We start from the raw sequence: 13,736 nt of genomic DNA, 5'->3' as shown, positions 1-13,736 counted from the left end.
ACAGTTATTCAGTGAATAGGACCTTTACTCTGATCCCATTAAGTCTCTTCCCTGCTAGAGGCATGGATAGCAGCACACTTGGCTGGATTAGTGTCTCTCCTGCACTGCAGGGCAGATAAGGTGTCTCGCTTGCTGTTCCCAGAGTTGCCAGCAGGATGTAGGCCTGGTGGAGCGTGTTATATATTGAGTCAGCCTTTAATTAGCACCGTATATGTTAACTCCACTGGCTCACACAAGTAATCAACACCGTGATATTGTCCTGTGCAGGACTGGGGTCGACCTGGGGACCTGTGGAACCTGGATATCCGGTGGCATGTGCCCTGTGTGGAGGAGACCTCTTTTGCTTTCTATGTACTGGACCTGATTCTCCAGCCAGAGCTCCAGCGCCTTCAGAGATTCGCACAGGGGGAACAGGACATGAGCAGGTAAGGAAGAACAAAGCAGAGTACTTCCCTATACTCTCACAGAAACAAGATTCTGTTTTCTTCTGAAGTCGCTGGCTATAGGCTGCATCCAGCTAAGCTGTTTTGTTGGGCTGTGTAATGTGTGTATAGAGTTGATGCTGATTGTTTCTGTTTTTCAGAGATGATGTCCTACAGAGTCTGGCCATTGTTCAGCACTGCCTCCTAGGAGCCGGGAGTCTAATGCCTCCCCTGAAAGGAGAGCCCATCCCCGAACTGTGAGCAGTTGTATTCACATGTTTATGTCTTATATGCATGTTGCACATTTCTAGTTACCAATTCACAGTTACAGGAAAAAGCAGTAGACAGAATTACATTATTTCTTAGATATGGAATATTTTGGTCCTCATTTGTGATCATGAACAACTCTCTCCCCAATGTGGAAACAAAGAGAGACATTTTTCGGTTCATAAATATTAGTCAAAGTTTCTCTCAGGAAAATACTTAGTGGAAATGCTAACTACCTTAGAGGGAGAGGGAGAGCAGCTGCTCAAATAATAAATCATCATAACCAAGCCATAAAAATCCCTATTTAATACACCAGTACAATGTACCAATACAAAACAGTCCGCAGATTGCAGTCTAATTCCCTTCCTTGTTTTCCTAATATGTAAAACGCATCACAGTCAGTGGGTGAAGACTTCCTGCCATTGGTCATGCCCCAACCACAGGAGCTGGAATGGGTCTCATATAGCGGATGACTTTTCTGTTGTTACACATTACTTAAAATAAATAAGGCAATGTTACATCATGAAATGTTAATGTTAATGAAAATGATGGGGCCTTACACAAAATCGTCAACATTTATACATTTTCATCTCACATGTTCCGTTTAAAGTAATAAACCGTGACATCTTTATATAAATACATTTCTGTTTTGCTACACTGTATCGGCAGTTGATATAGCACTGCCTAGATGAAAACTGCCACCAACACGTGATGGGTTAGTAAAAAACTGTTTCCTGAATTGAGTCTGACAGACCGAGTCACATTGCATCTCACCGCTTTGAGATCAGTTAACTAGGGCTGAACAACATAGCCTTTGCTGGGTGAGCTAGAGTCTTTTTCTAGAGGTCGCCTGAGGGTGAGGTTTATTGAAAAAAGAATGCATACATTTTTCTGACGTCAGTGGATGCGCTTGGGAATTCAACAGGTGGTGCTGTGCCTCCACTATAAACAGTGGGGGGGAGCTGTTAGTGCTACAGTTAAAGAGCATTCATTTGAATTTAAAAGCTTAAACAAATATTCTGCATGTCCACAAGATCAGTCTCCAAGTCACTGTCAAGTTCCAGGTTTTGATGGAATGACCCCACAGATCTCTGATTTCTAGGTTTCAGGAGATCAATATCCATGCTAACAGATACCATAGAAGACCATAGGGATAACATGTAAATTCTCTTTCAGGGGCATTTTCACTTGTACTGTCTAGCAGAGGTTCTCAGAATGAGATCTGGGGACCTCCACGAGGCTGTTGTGAGGGATAAAATCTAAAGAAGTTCAATTTTGTTAGTATTTTACTTGCCAGTTAATATAATGTGCTGTTCCTTGGCTAAAGACCTATGTATTCGAGGGTCCTCGAAACGGAAAAAGTTTGACAACCCTTTGTTTATAGGTTTTTGCTCTGCCAAAGGAGTCAACTTGTTCAGTTGCCCATTTATCATTTTTGTTTGTTTATCAATTCTGTTTCTGAATGTTAAACTTGGCCTTGAACCCGCTTTTTTCCTCCAGAGTCCACAGCATGGTGAATCTAGATGAGACCAACCTCTATACAGGAATGCAGTATGGTAAGTCATTTTGCCTGAAACCTTTTCTCAGTATTGATGTAAGCAGCTGTAGGGTGTGATGGACTTTAGTCTTAAACTGTAATTCTATCCCTGCCTGCAGATGAGTCCAGAGAGAACTACAGAGACGCAATCTGTAGTGTAATGAGACAGCTGCTGCGTAAGTGTCCCCTTAATTACACTGAGGCTTAGGCTCGCAATCTTGCTGCTGTTTGTTCTACAGCCACATGCCCAACCAATTTCTAGTAACATTCAGCTAACAACCATCACTTACCACAAAATATAGGTCTCTGCCCTGCCATAATTCATGTTGTCTGTGTTCCTTTTCTTTGTTTTTCAGATTACATTCTGGAGCACTCTGAGGATGACACCAAGTCTCTCTTCTCCATTATCAAGGTAGGCACGAAGTAATAAAATCCTAGATACATTTGTATGAAGTTGTGACTCCTCTTTATTGGCAGTGAACAATGTTAATATTATTTTCTGACATTATACATCTTTCACAGATTATCAGTGACCTGATGCACTTCAAAGGTTCTCACAAACATGAGTTTGACTCGCGCTGGAAGAGCTTCAACCTTGTGAAGAAATCCATGGAGAACAGAGTGAGAAATCAGACATTTTATTGAACCTATATAATGAGCATGGACCCTCTTCAAAGCATAGATCGGATGCAGAACATACTGAGATCACAGCTACTGATTTAATCTGACAGGCAATTCAAAGTTGCATAATGCCTTCCTATTTTATTTGCAGCTTCATGGCAGAAAGCAGCACATCAGAGCCCTGCTCATAGACAGAGTCATGCTCCAGCATGAGGTGAAAAATTTGCTCTTAATGGAATCATTTTCTGGGGGATAAGAGCGTTCCTTTCCCACTTGTAACTTTGGGTTTTCTTGTGGTTTATTAGCTGCGTAAACTGACAGTGGAAGGATGTCAATACAGGAGCATTCACCAGGAGCTTATGAGAGATCTGTTGAGGCTTTCCTCAAGCACCTACAGCCAAGTGAGTTCAACAGTACCCTCCACATCGATCAACAGATCTAATATACATATTTATTTGCTTCCTGGTTTTCAGCTTCTAATGAGAATTTGTTAAGCTGTAACACATCACAAATCAAAGTGAGTGACGTTTGACTAGTGTCCGCAACACACCTGAAGTCGAGATCAATTGCGATTTTTTTTATATTATTCATCAGGTACGCAGCAGAGCTCAAAATGTTTTGTTTGCCGCCCTGGGAACCTACAACTTCTGCTGCAGAGATCTGATCCCCCATGTCCTAGAGTTTCTCAATCCAAACAACAGCAACATCACACAGCAGCAGTTCAAAGTATGACAGTCCTCTCTGCCTTGCCTGCACCTTGCTCTACTCCATAAAAATGTGTACATCTCCATTTTTTGACGACTTGCAAATATATTTCCCCCCTATAATTTTCCTACATGCTGTCTCTTTACCTCTCCAGGGTGCTTTGTACTGTCTTTTGGGGAATCACAGTGGAGTGTGCCTGGCCAACTTGCACGACTGGGAGTGCATTTCTCTGACATGGCCCGCCATTGTACGCTCTGGCCTCAGCTCGGCCATGTCTCTGGAGAAGCCTTCCATTGTGCGGCTCTTTGACGACCTCGCCGACAAAATCCACCGCCAGTATGAGACCATTGGCATCGACTTCTCCGTAAGAATAACAACACTCAGAACATCTTCACAAATGGATCATAGAATCTAAGACTGTCTTACATCTGCCTACCTGGAACAGTAGAAGCTTGATAATCCAAACATTTTTAGGTTGATGGTTAGCTTTGAGTAACTAGATAACTACATTAACAATCATGATGGAATACTTGCCAATTTTTGATAGAAAAGATTAGATGATAAGATGTAGGGGATAGGGTTAGATTGGATGAATCCATCGAGGATCCGCGATAGGCTGAATCCATTGCTAAAGGAAATTCCCTTGTTTATTTTTGCCAATGTACGTTACCTTGATATTTGGTCATTTGAAAATGTAGTCTAGTGCAAGACATTCAGGGTTTCCCGCAGCTCTTGACAAGCATAAATAACTTATTTTATTTTCATTGAGACCAAAGTCATGTGCGATATTATTTTAGGAGCGAGCATCAAATCATGGAAGTAAAGTTTACTGTTACAACTTAAGGTGACATTAAAGACATAAAAATGTCAGGATGGACTGTCTAAAACGTTATTTAGCTCAGTTAGGGAGGAAGTAAGTCTGTTACCAACTTCAGTTTATTTCCTTTATGCCATTGCAAACCATAACTGCAGATTAAACTGACTAGAGGGATTGTTTTGAATATCAACACCTCCTGCCTTGAAATAACAGATGTTTATATATACTGTTAAACATGCATGGACACTCATTCCTTAACATGGCACACCATCTAATTTGCTGTCAAAATACGTTAAATTACATGCACTGTATGAAGGAGGGAATTCCAACACATAAACGTTACTATAGACGTATATAAACGCAACACATAAACATAACTATGTGTTATATTAATTTAGCTCACTGGCCATTACAGATGCATTACAGAATCATGTCTGGTTAAATGAATTTCCACTTTATGGCTTTTCTCTGCATTAGATTCCTGATGAGTGCTGTGCTGTGGCTCGACAACTTATGGTCACTGGAAATCCCGTCCCTGAAGAGCCTGTTCCCTCAGAGGAAGACGTAGCAGAGGGTGTGAGAAGGCAGGAGCTCAAGAACTCAGAGTCTGTAGAGTGAGTTCACATCAACATTATGACCAAGAATCATCATCACAACAAAGACCATTTTGTCATCGACTTGAGGAGTGCTGTCTCCTTTCTCAACAACTACTGTTGAAATCCTCTTGACACACAACTGCTTAATGTGGAGCTGACCAACAGTGTGTGACTGTTTGCACTGGGCAGCTCCCAGGTGTGTGTGAATGTATAACACACTCACACCCTGCAATATCTCTCAGCTTGTTGGTGTAGTAAGAATGTATTATTAGTCATCTTGCTTTGTTAAATAAGAGTTTAAAAAAGGCTTTAATTAAACCTTCTGATAAAGTGCACAGTGTTATCCTAGAGAAATTGTCTATGTCACTGTTGTCCAATGGAGGCTACTGTACACAACTAATATTGTTCTCCAATTCTCAGGAAATACAAAAGGCTGATTGGTGATCTACTGGACTGCATCAGCAACAGGAACATGTAGGTTAATTTAGTATCTACTTTGTGATCAGTGTTTATTTTTAATCATTGTCTGGATGTGAACACCTACTGTGTTTGATGTTCTAGGCCTTGGAAGTTTGAGCACATTGCGATTGGCTTCCTGTCATTGCTGCTGAGAGACGATCACCAACTCCCAGCACCTGCTGTTCTGTTCTTTGTCAAAAGCCTCAACCATGACTCCCTCTTGGTCCGCAAGGTGTGCTACTCATGATCACCCATTCTCAGCCACTCAATCTTACAAAATACTGTTGTGTGGTGGCACCAAGTACTCTGATCCTCAAGCAGCACATAGATACATTCCAAGCTTTCCTGTGGAAATTTTGTTTGAAATGTCCCATTTTCTCCATTAGGTGGCAATATCAGCCATGGCAGGGATCATGAAGCAACTGAAGAGACCACATAAAAAAGTGCCAGTCAGCCCCAATGAGCTCTGTAAGCAGCATGGTTTGTCTTGTATTCTTATGTGAGTGAAGATGATGGTTTTGGATATCTAATTTTGTGATCTCACAACTGTCCACTTCCCTGTGCAAGGTGGAGGGAAGGAGCCAAGTGATATGATAGCCGGGGACCGGCCAGACAACCAGTGGCTCCAGTATCACAGCAGCAACCTGCCGCGCACACAGCAGGACTGGGATCGCTGTGTGTTTGTGGAAAAGACCCACTGGGGATACTACAGTTGGCCAAGGTTCTCACATTATAATCAATATATAATCTGTTGTCTGTTTTCCCAACTCTATCCTGTCTTTTTTACTTGACATTTTTGTCTCACTCTCTTGATACATTTAGCAGTTTCTCTAGGCATCAGACAATCAGACAGCATGTCAGACAACCTCTTTAACCTTATTTTTATTTACCTGTCATTCTCTAGAAAGTTGATGATGTATGCACCTGCTGAGGAGCAGCCCAAACAGAACCTGACCAGAGAGGAAATGACAGAGGTTTGTCAACATGTGCACAATCTTACAAACTCTCCTCAGGGAAAAAAGTAAGACAGTAGATTATATGAAGTAATATTGATTTACAGCCTCCAGTAAAATATATTTTCATATCCTCCCTAACAGCGAGAGCAGATCATCTATGACCATTTCTCAGACCCAGTGTTCATCAACCAGCTCATCGAATTCCTCTCTCTTGAGGATCGTAAGGGCAAGGACAAGTTCAGCCCTCGCAGATTCTGTCTATTCAAGGTGAGATTGGCTAAGAGTAGCTTGAAATGGAGGAAATGGGACTAAATTCAACAAATAAAAAAAAAAAGAATGATGACTAAACAACACCTTTCCCTTCCCTTCCTCTACCAGGGATTGTTCCGCAACTTCAACGACGCCTTTCTGCCTCTGCTGCAGCCGCATATGGAGCGCTTAGTGGCTGACTCCCACGAGAGCAAGCAGCGTTGTGTTGCTGAGATAATCTCTGGCCTGATCAGAGGCTGCAAACATTGGAGCTATACCAAGGTACAGATTTGACACCCTTAAACAGTAAGCTGACCAGATGTCCCACTTTTCTTTGCTCAGTCCCTAGGCAGCACTATACCTGGAAAAGTCCCCTGAATTTCCCTCAGAGTGAAAAAATACCAATTGTAATTTCATTTATTTGCTGGTTTGAGGAGCTGCTTTGTCACGGCTCATAATTTTTGAGTGCCTTTCCTGGCCTTTCAGGTGCCTACTTGGCACATTTGTTTGGGTTACTTTTTTACATCGTTAACTGAAAATGTTCCTGGAAAAAACACGTACATATACTTCAAATACTTATGATAATCAAGTGCTCAGTCTTTGACACACCGCTATGCTTTCGTCACAGGTTGAGAGTCTTTGGGACCTGTTGTGTCCACTGCTCCGTACTGCCTTGTCCAACATCACGATAGAAACCTATGCAGATTGGGGAACCTGCATCGCAACAGCCTGTGTAAGCTTTTGTCTGCTGATATCCATCGCCATATCTCTTTATCTGTCCATCTGGTAAGCTTGTGTCGCTCATCATCTCTTCCATATGAATCTGTTGTTTGTACAGGAGAGTAGAGACCCACGCAAGCTGCACTGGCTGTTTGAGATGCTAATGGAGTCGCCAGTCAACGGGGAGGGGGGCTCCTTCGTCGATGCCTGGTGAGTAGAACAGTTGCAGCCTTAAACAGATGTTGATGTGACCGACAAGCTGTGCTGATTGTGCTCCTCTCCCTCCCTCTCCTCCAGTCGTCTGTATGTGCTGCAGGGAGGCCTCGCTCAGCAGGAGTGGCGCGTTCCAGAGCTTCTCCACAGGCTTCTGCAATACCTGGAGCCCAAACTCACACAGGTCTACAAGAACGTACGAGAACGCATCGGCAGGTGAGGCCTCTCTACACCCCTAATTCTTATGGATGTATTATTTCACTACATGCATACACCTTTCTAATCACTACCCTTCTTCCCGTGTCCTTCTTGCCCTTTCTTCTCTGATGCTCTCTAACTCGGCATCCTACCAGCGTGCTCACGTACATCTTCATGATCGATGTCAACTTGCCATACACCCAGCCAACCACCTCCCCGCGCATCTCGGACTTCACAGAGCGAATTCTGTTACAGTTGAAGCCCCTGACTGAGGGTGATGAGGAGATCCAGAACCACGTGGTGGAGGAGAATGAGGTGGGGGAGCAGGACGAGAGGACCCAGGCAATCAAACTGCTCAAAACAGGTGGGACGGCAGTGCAGTTCAACATCGAAACTTGAGACAAACTTGTTAACAGAGCTGAGGGCAACAAATGTCTGAACCTTGATGCTTTTTATAAATCTTTTTAAATGGCTTGTTAACATGTAAATCCCTTTTTCCAACTGTCTGCAGTGCTGAAGTGGCTGATTGCCAGTGCCGGGCGCTCCTTCTCCACTGCTGTCCCAGAGCAGCTCCAGTTACTTCCCCTGCTATTCAAGGTGAAACATTGTCATGGTAGATCCATTCATAGCCCTGCCTGTGTACCTCCTTCTCTAGCAATCCTAACTTTAAGGTTTTTTTGTTCATTAATCCAGACTTGGGTGATTTAATTACTGCTAAACCTGTCATCCACTTTTCCCACTTTCCTCTACACACACTGTTTCTTTCTTACCATATTGCCTCTTTCCTGTCTGTCTGCCTGCCTGCCTGTCTATATATCTCTGTCCTGTACTCCAGATTGCTCCAGTCGAGAATGATGACAGCTATGATGAGCTGAAGAGGGATGCCAAGACCTGCCTGTCTCTGATGTCGCAGGGGCTCCTCTACACAGAGCAGATCCCCATGGTCCTTACTGCCCTGCAGGAGGTGAGTCATCATTCCTCTGTTCGGCTGCGTCACACGACTGGGCCTTTTACAGGCCCTCACACCTTATAATTAATGTGTGAACACGCCAAAAAATGAAAAGGTTTAGAGGGCACAACCCTTGAATTTCAGCATTCACATGTTATTCCTATGCCCTAGGACTGTTTGGTCTGCCTTGGGGAACATTCACTACCGTCTCTGACAGCCAGAAACAAAAGAGCCCCATAATCTGTATCAATGTCATACCAGTGTGCAGCTCCATGGAGAATAAATGGGAGAAGTTGGAAAAGGTGACTGTGACAATACTTAGGAGGATTTACTGGTGATAAGGATACATTTTGTGGTGCACAACTGATGGCACTATTCTAACATAAAGCTCATCTCATGTGAAAGTAAAGAGAACTATTCTAGGAATCCACAAAATCAGTCTTGCATTCATTCTAAATGGAACTGCTGCAGGCTGTAGATTGGTATGACAACACAGATCAAATGCTTGCTCCTCTGCTCTCTCACATTGGGAGAGATTTGCTTTTGTAAACCATATGAATCTGTCTGAATTTTTAAAATGAGTGGTATTTGTCTTAAAGGGGAACCTGAATAACAAATGGCCTACTCATCCAGGGCAAGGTCCATTCCTCTTGAAACAAATGTTTGAATTGCTGAGAGTCGGTTATTGATGCTGGATGCGGCTGTGTGTTGCAGATTGCTGGCAGTAGCTCCTGGCACGCTCGCTACACGGTGCTGACATACCTGCAGATTATGGTGTTTTACAACTTGTTCACCTTCATGAGTGACCAGGGAGCAGTCAATGATGTCCGGGCACTGGTGATACGACTGCTGGAGGACGAGCAGCTGGAGGTAAAAACAAGCACTCATTCACAACTCTTACTACATGCAAAAACACAGTGAAACATTATATTTTTGATATTAAAATATGTGGATATTGGATTAAGGCATGACAATCATTCAAAATTTAAAGCAGAAAGCTGAACCACACAGTCAGTCTGGACAGCTGTCTAAGTCGAAAATGAATATGGTAGATAATGGAAGATGGATGGGAGATGAACAAACGGTATGGTAGGCTGATTATATAATCACCAAGCTATTGGCCAGTGCCTGCTTGTTTATGCTAGCAGGCACACTCACTGTCTTTCAGCTTCACTGTAATGATTCAGCACTCTCCTCCTTCTGGCTCTCCACTCTCTTCCCCCTCCAGTCCTCTCGCTGTCGCTATGGAAACCACAGTCTGCAGTAATCTGTTGCTATGGAGATAACGTTCAGATTGAAGGAGGATGAGAGGGAGAGGGATGGAGTAGGGAGAAAGGAGAAGTGGGGGATGGATGCAAGTAGCCTTTTTTTGTTTTGCCTCTCTCCAGCCAAACTGAGCCTGATTTACCTCTCTTATGGTCTCTTACAGACCTTAGCTATATTACTTTAATCTCATGAGGAGACATGATCAGGAGTAATGCTGTCTGCTGGCGAAATAAATTCAGGTGCTGGCACCGGAGGGATCTACAAATAGCCTGTTCTCCTTAATTGACCCACTCAGTCTCTACCAGCAAAGAACCTACTCATTTATTTTGTATTTGTTATCAAGATGATATCTGAAATAGTTTGATTAGGCCTGTGTGTATTAGTATGGATGTGTGCCACTGAGAATAGCTGGTACTCCAAGCCTGATAATAAGAATGGGCCTTGCAGAATCATTTTCAACTGTGTACGGAGCCTACCTAAGAAATGGTGTGCTTGGTGACATAACTGGGCAGGAGCTGCCTTGTCACATGGGTACTTTATTATTCTCTTGTGAAGGGTAATCCAACACAAAGAATCCACTGTTGAAGCTGGTCCCCTCTGCTTGCATACAGCTTCAGAGTAGTCCACAGCCTTTGTGCACTCAAGGATGAGACTGAATCACTAAATGAGCTCCTATTCTCTGTCAGCTTTGTCCATGGAAGTCAGTTTTGCCAACCTCATAAGCTGTTGCATCAGTACTGCTGCATGGTCAAGTCTTTACTCATCTCATCAAAACTGGATGGCTACGATGGGATTTTGAAATGTATAATATGAAAGCAAAGCTTACATAAACTAAAGCAACCTACTGCGTTTTGTTCATCTCTATCTTTTTTTGCCATGTAGACATTGAATAACTGGCACATTACCTACTACTGTTCATAGGATGATAATTCAGTTTTAATTCAAATGCCACTCAAATATCCAGTTAACAGACATCAGTATGAAGCCATAACCAATCACTGCAAACTGAGCAATGTATCGAAATAACTTCCTTGTTCCTTGAAGGAAATTACTTTTATAACTGGCAGCAAGGTCTTGAATAAGTACCTTTTGAATCAGTGTGCTCAGCGGGAGCAATACATTGTGTGTTGGAATTGATACTGCACTGTAGTGAAACTTTCAACTTCCAACCTCCTGCCCCCTCTTTCTGCATCTGTGTGGTAGGTAAGAGAAATGGCTGCCACCACTCTCAGTGGCTTCCTTCAGTGCAATTTCCTGTCCATGGACGCCCCCATGCAGGCGCACTTTGAGGCTCTCTGCAAGACTTGCTTGCCTAAGAAGAGGAAGAGGGAGCTGGGCTCTGTAGTGGACACCATACCCTCTGCTGGTAAGGAAATGTTATTTAAGTCATGACCATCATGCATAGGGTTAACTAAGGTAAATTCTGCATGTACTCAGCCTTTCAAAATTAATAATTTGTCTGCACAATATGTGATAATATACACAGTATACTGCTCTCATCTTTATGGTATTCCCCCTGGTGTGTTTGCATAGACCTGGTGCGGCGTCACGCTGGTGTGCTCGGGCTGAGCGCTTGTATTCTCTCCAGCCCATACAATGTACCCACCTGGATGCCTCAGCTACTGATGGACCTGAGTGCCCACCTCAACGACACCCAACCCATTGAAGTATGTTGAATCACCTACTGTAGCCTAAAATTATTATTATTATTGTTTTGTACTTTTTTTTTTAATAGCAATATTGTGTGGCTGTTGGGGTCAACGAAACTTGTATAATGTAAACAATTCACTGAGCAACATAGTGAACACTTATAAAAAAAACAAAAAACAGCCATTGTTAGTAAGCTGTCACAGAATGGTTGAATATTTGACTTGTCATTAGATATGCTCTCATTTGGCATTTTCTTGGGCAAATGGTAACAGTAGTAATAATTTGGAGGCTACACGTAGCAACAAACAGAAAACCTAATCAGGTGTTTCCTTAACTGTAATTTTATTTTTGATATCTGCCCGTGTGTGTGTGTGGTCTTCCAGATGACTGTGAAGAAAACTCTGTCTAACTTCCGGCGGACTCACCATGACAACTGGCAAGAACACAAGCAGCAGTTCACAGACGACCAGCTGCTGGTCCTGACTGACCTGCTGGTCTCACCCTGTTACTATGCCTAGACCTGGTACAGCATTTTCACCATTCACTCTCCAATCCCAGCACAAACACACCACTCTAGAGATGTCAGTACATAAACACACACACAAACACATTCAACTTGATTAGCATTCATTACTGAATACGATCAATGTTGTTTGTCTTTAGGACATGATGCAACTGTTGGAGGAATATTTTTTCCCTTGTGGAAGAAACAACTCCTTGAGCCACCTTTTTTTATAGGTTTTTTTTTTTTTTTTTTTTTTTTTCACATCAGTTTGGGATAACCCCAGACTGTACACACACCAGCCTGCATGAGGGGAAGAGGCCCCAGGTCCTGACTGACGACTGGCAGAGTGCTACACCCTGGAGGAAGAGTGGCACACTTAGGAATTGAGTTGTGGCACACATAAAGACTGAAGATTTGTGTATTTATGTATTTAGCTCTCATTACATTTCTACTATACTTAATATTTAAGGTTCAATCATAGCAGGGATGAAAGGCCTGCAGTTTGTAACATTACTGTACAGTTGTTTTTTTTGGGGGGGGTTAAATTGCTCAGTGTGTTTATGTGCACAGGTGTGTGTATGTGTGTGCGTGTGTGTGTATGTGTGTGTTTGTGGGATGCTTGAAGACAACATCAGCGTGTGTCCCACACATGTCTCAGGATTATATCCCGAGTATCAACTCTGAGCCAACACATTGTCCAGTGGAGGACATACTCTTCACTATCTTCCAATAGTGAAGTGTTTGTTATTAGCCACAGAGAATGACTATTGCACAATGGTCTCTTTAGATTAGACTCTAACCTGGAACACACACAATGTTTGTGTGGCTGTTTGATCTATATATGATTATATGCTTCATGTATGATCTATATATGATTATATGCATCATGTATGTGTATATGACATGGTATAGCAAACATGCACAAACATATTTATTTATTTATTGGATTTTTTTGAAGTGCTAATGTTTTAATTTTTCATAGAAGGTGTTGTTGAGATCATGAGTAGATTGTTGAGCTTTTAGCGTTGGAGCTTGTTTTCATCTACTCTTGCATAGAAAGGGAGAGAGAAAGCTCCCCGATGCTGTGCTGTGTGACACGTTTGCTGGGAGGATCTGAGCACAGTTTGATTATCATAGCATGTGTCTCGATGCAAGGAAACAACAACCAAACTGCCTGTCCGTAATTGTGACCTCTTCCCTTTGTTCCTCAGTATCATTTACCTTTTTCTAAAACCCAGTGAGATGAATTTATTTTGGTTTGCTTTTTTCCCTGAACACTTGAAACCAGTCTAATTGAAGCGTTTAGTACCTCACTTATGTATAGTGTAGTGCCAAAACTGCAGTGATTTTTTTTTTAGATGTACTGTTTGCTTATTGAATGAGGGAAAACAATAAATTGTTTATAACAAAAATTGCATTTGATGTTTTTGACATTCGATTCAACAGCAGTCTCACAAAATTGAAATATGTATACTGAGTCAATGGGGCAACTCCAAACTCATCCTTCAACTTCAACAACTTTACAAAACCAAGGAACTACTGATATCATGAATACACCTTAAATGTCTTTAAGATCACTTGCAGATTTCAAACATAAGCCTTCATG

At 42.4% G+C, this 13,736-nt stretch overlaps 1 protein-coding gene across 4 annotated transcripts in view; it reads left to right on the top strand.

The window, feature by feature from the left end:
* psme4a (proteasome activator subunit 4a) overlaps positions 1-13,509 on the top strand; it is a 28,221-nt gene extending 14,712 nt beyond the window's left edge. For 2 of the 4 annotated variants that reach the window (XM_071531562.1, XM_071531560.1), the window contains 28 exons: positions 268-425; positions 584-679; positions 2,190-2,245; positions 2,346-2,402; positions 2,583-2,638; positions 2,749-2,847; positions 2,999-3,061; positions 3,153-3,248; positions 3,442-3,573; positions 3,707-3,916; positions 4,847-4,983; positions 5,386-5,439; positions 5,527-5,656; positions 5,811-5,892; positions 5,992-6,145; positions 6,329-6,398; positions 6,522-6,647; positions 6,759-6,911; positions 7,258-7,362; positions 7,468-7,559; positions 7,647-7,778; positions 7,916-8,124; positions 8,272-8,357; positions 8,596-8,724; positions 9,424-9,579; positions 11,179-11,341; positions 11,509-11,642; positions 12,009-13,509. In XM_071531562.1, coding sequence (XP_071387663.1) covers positions 268-425; positions 584-679; positions 2,190-2,245; positions 2,346-2,402; positions 2,583-2,638; positions 2,749-2,847; positions 2,999-3,061; positions 3,153-3,248; positions 3,442-3,573; positions 3,707-3,916; positions 4,847-4,983; positions 5,386-5,439; positions 5,527-5,656; positions 5,811-5,892; positions 5,992-6,145; positions 6,329-6,398; positions 6,522-6,647; positions 6,759-6,911; positions 7,258-7,362; positions 7,468-7,559; positions 7,647-7,778; positions 7,916-8,124; positions 8,272-8,357; positions 8,596-8,724; positions 9,424-9,579; positions 11,179-11,341; positions 11,509-11,642; positions 12,009-12,143 — 3,270 coding nt within the window. In that variant the 3' untranslated portion in view covers positions 12,144-13,509. Of the gene's footprint in view, positions 1-267; positions 426-583; positions 680-2,189; positions 2,246-2,345; positions 2,403-2,582; positions 2,639-2,748; positions 2,848-2,998; positions 3,062-3,152; positions 3,249-3,441; positions 3,574-3,706; positions 3,917-4,846; positions 4,984-5,385; positions 5,440-5,526; positions 5,657-5,810; positions 5,905-5,991; positions 6,146-6,328; positions 6,399-6,521; positions 6,648-6,758; positions 6,912-7,257; positions 7,363-7,467; positions 7,560-7,646; positions 7,779-7,915; positions 8,125-8,271; positions 8,358-8,595; positions 8,725-8,880; positions 9,012-9,423; positions 9,580-11,178; positions 11,342-11,508; positions 11,643-12,008 lie in introns of those variants that run through there. The other 2 variants (XM_071531561.1, XR_011696030.1) reach the window with 2 other exon arrangements.
* Positions 13,510-13,736: the final 227 nt, after the last annotated feature.

Source organism: Centroberyx affinis, unplaced genomic scaffold (genome assembly GCF_046629955.1).
Source record: "Centroberyx affinis isolate AG114_WGS23_722 - 3 ecotype Tasmania unplaced genomic scaffold, CSIRO-AGI_Caff_v1 ptg002097l_1, whole genome shotgun sequence".
Taxonomy (NCBI): domain Eukaryota; kingdom Metazoa; phylum Chordata; class Actinopteri; order Beryciformes; family Berycidae; genus Centroberyx; species Centroberyx affinis.
The sequence above is the reverse complement of the archived record's forward strand: the minus strand, read 5'-3'. Positions and strand labels throughout refer to the sequence as shown.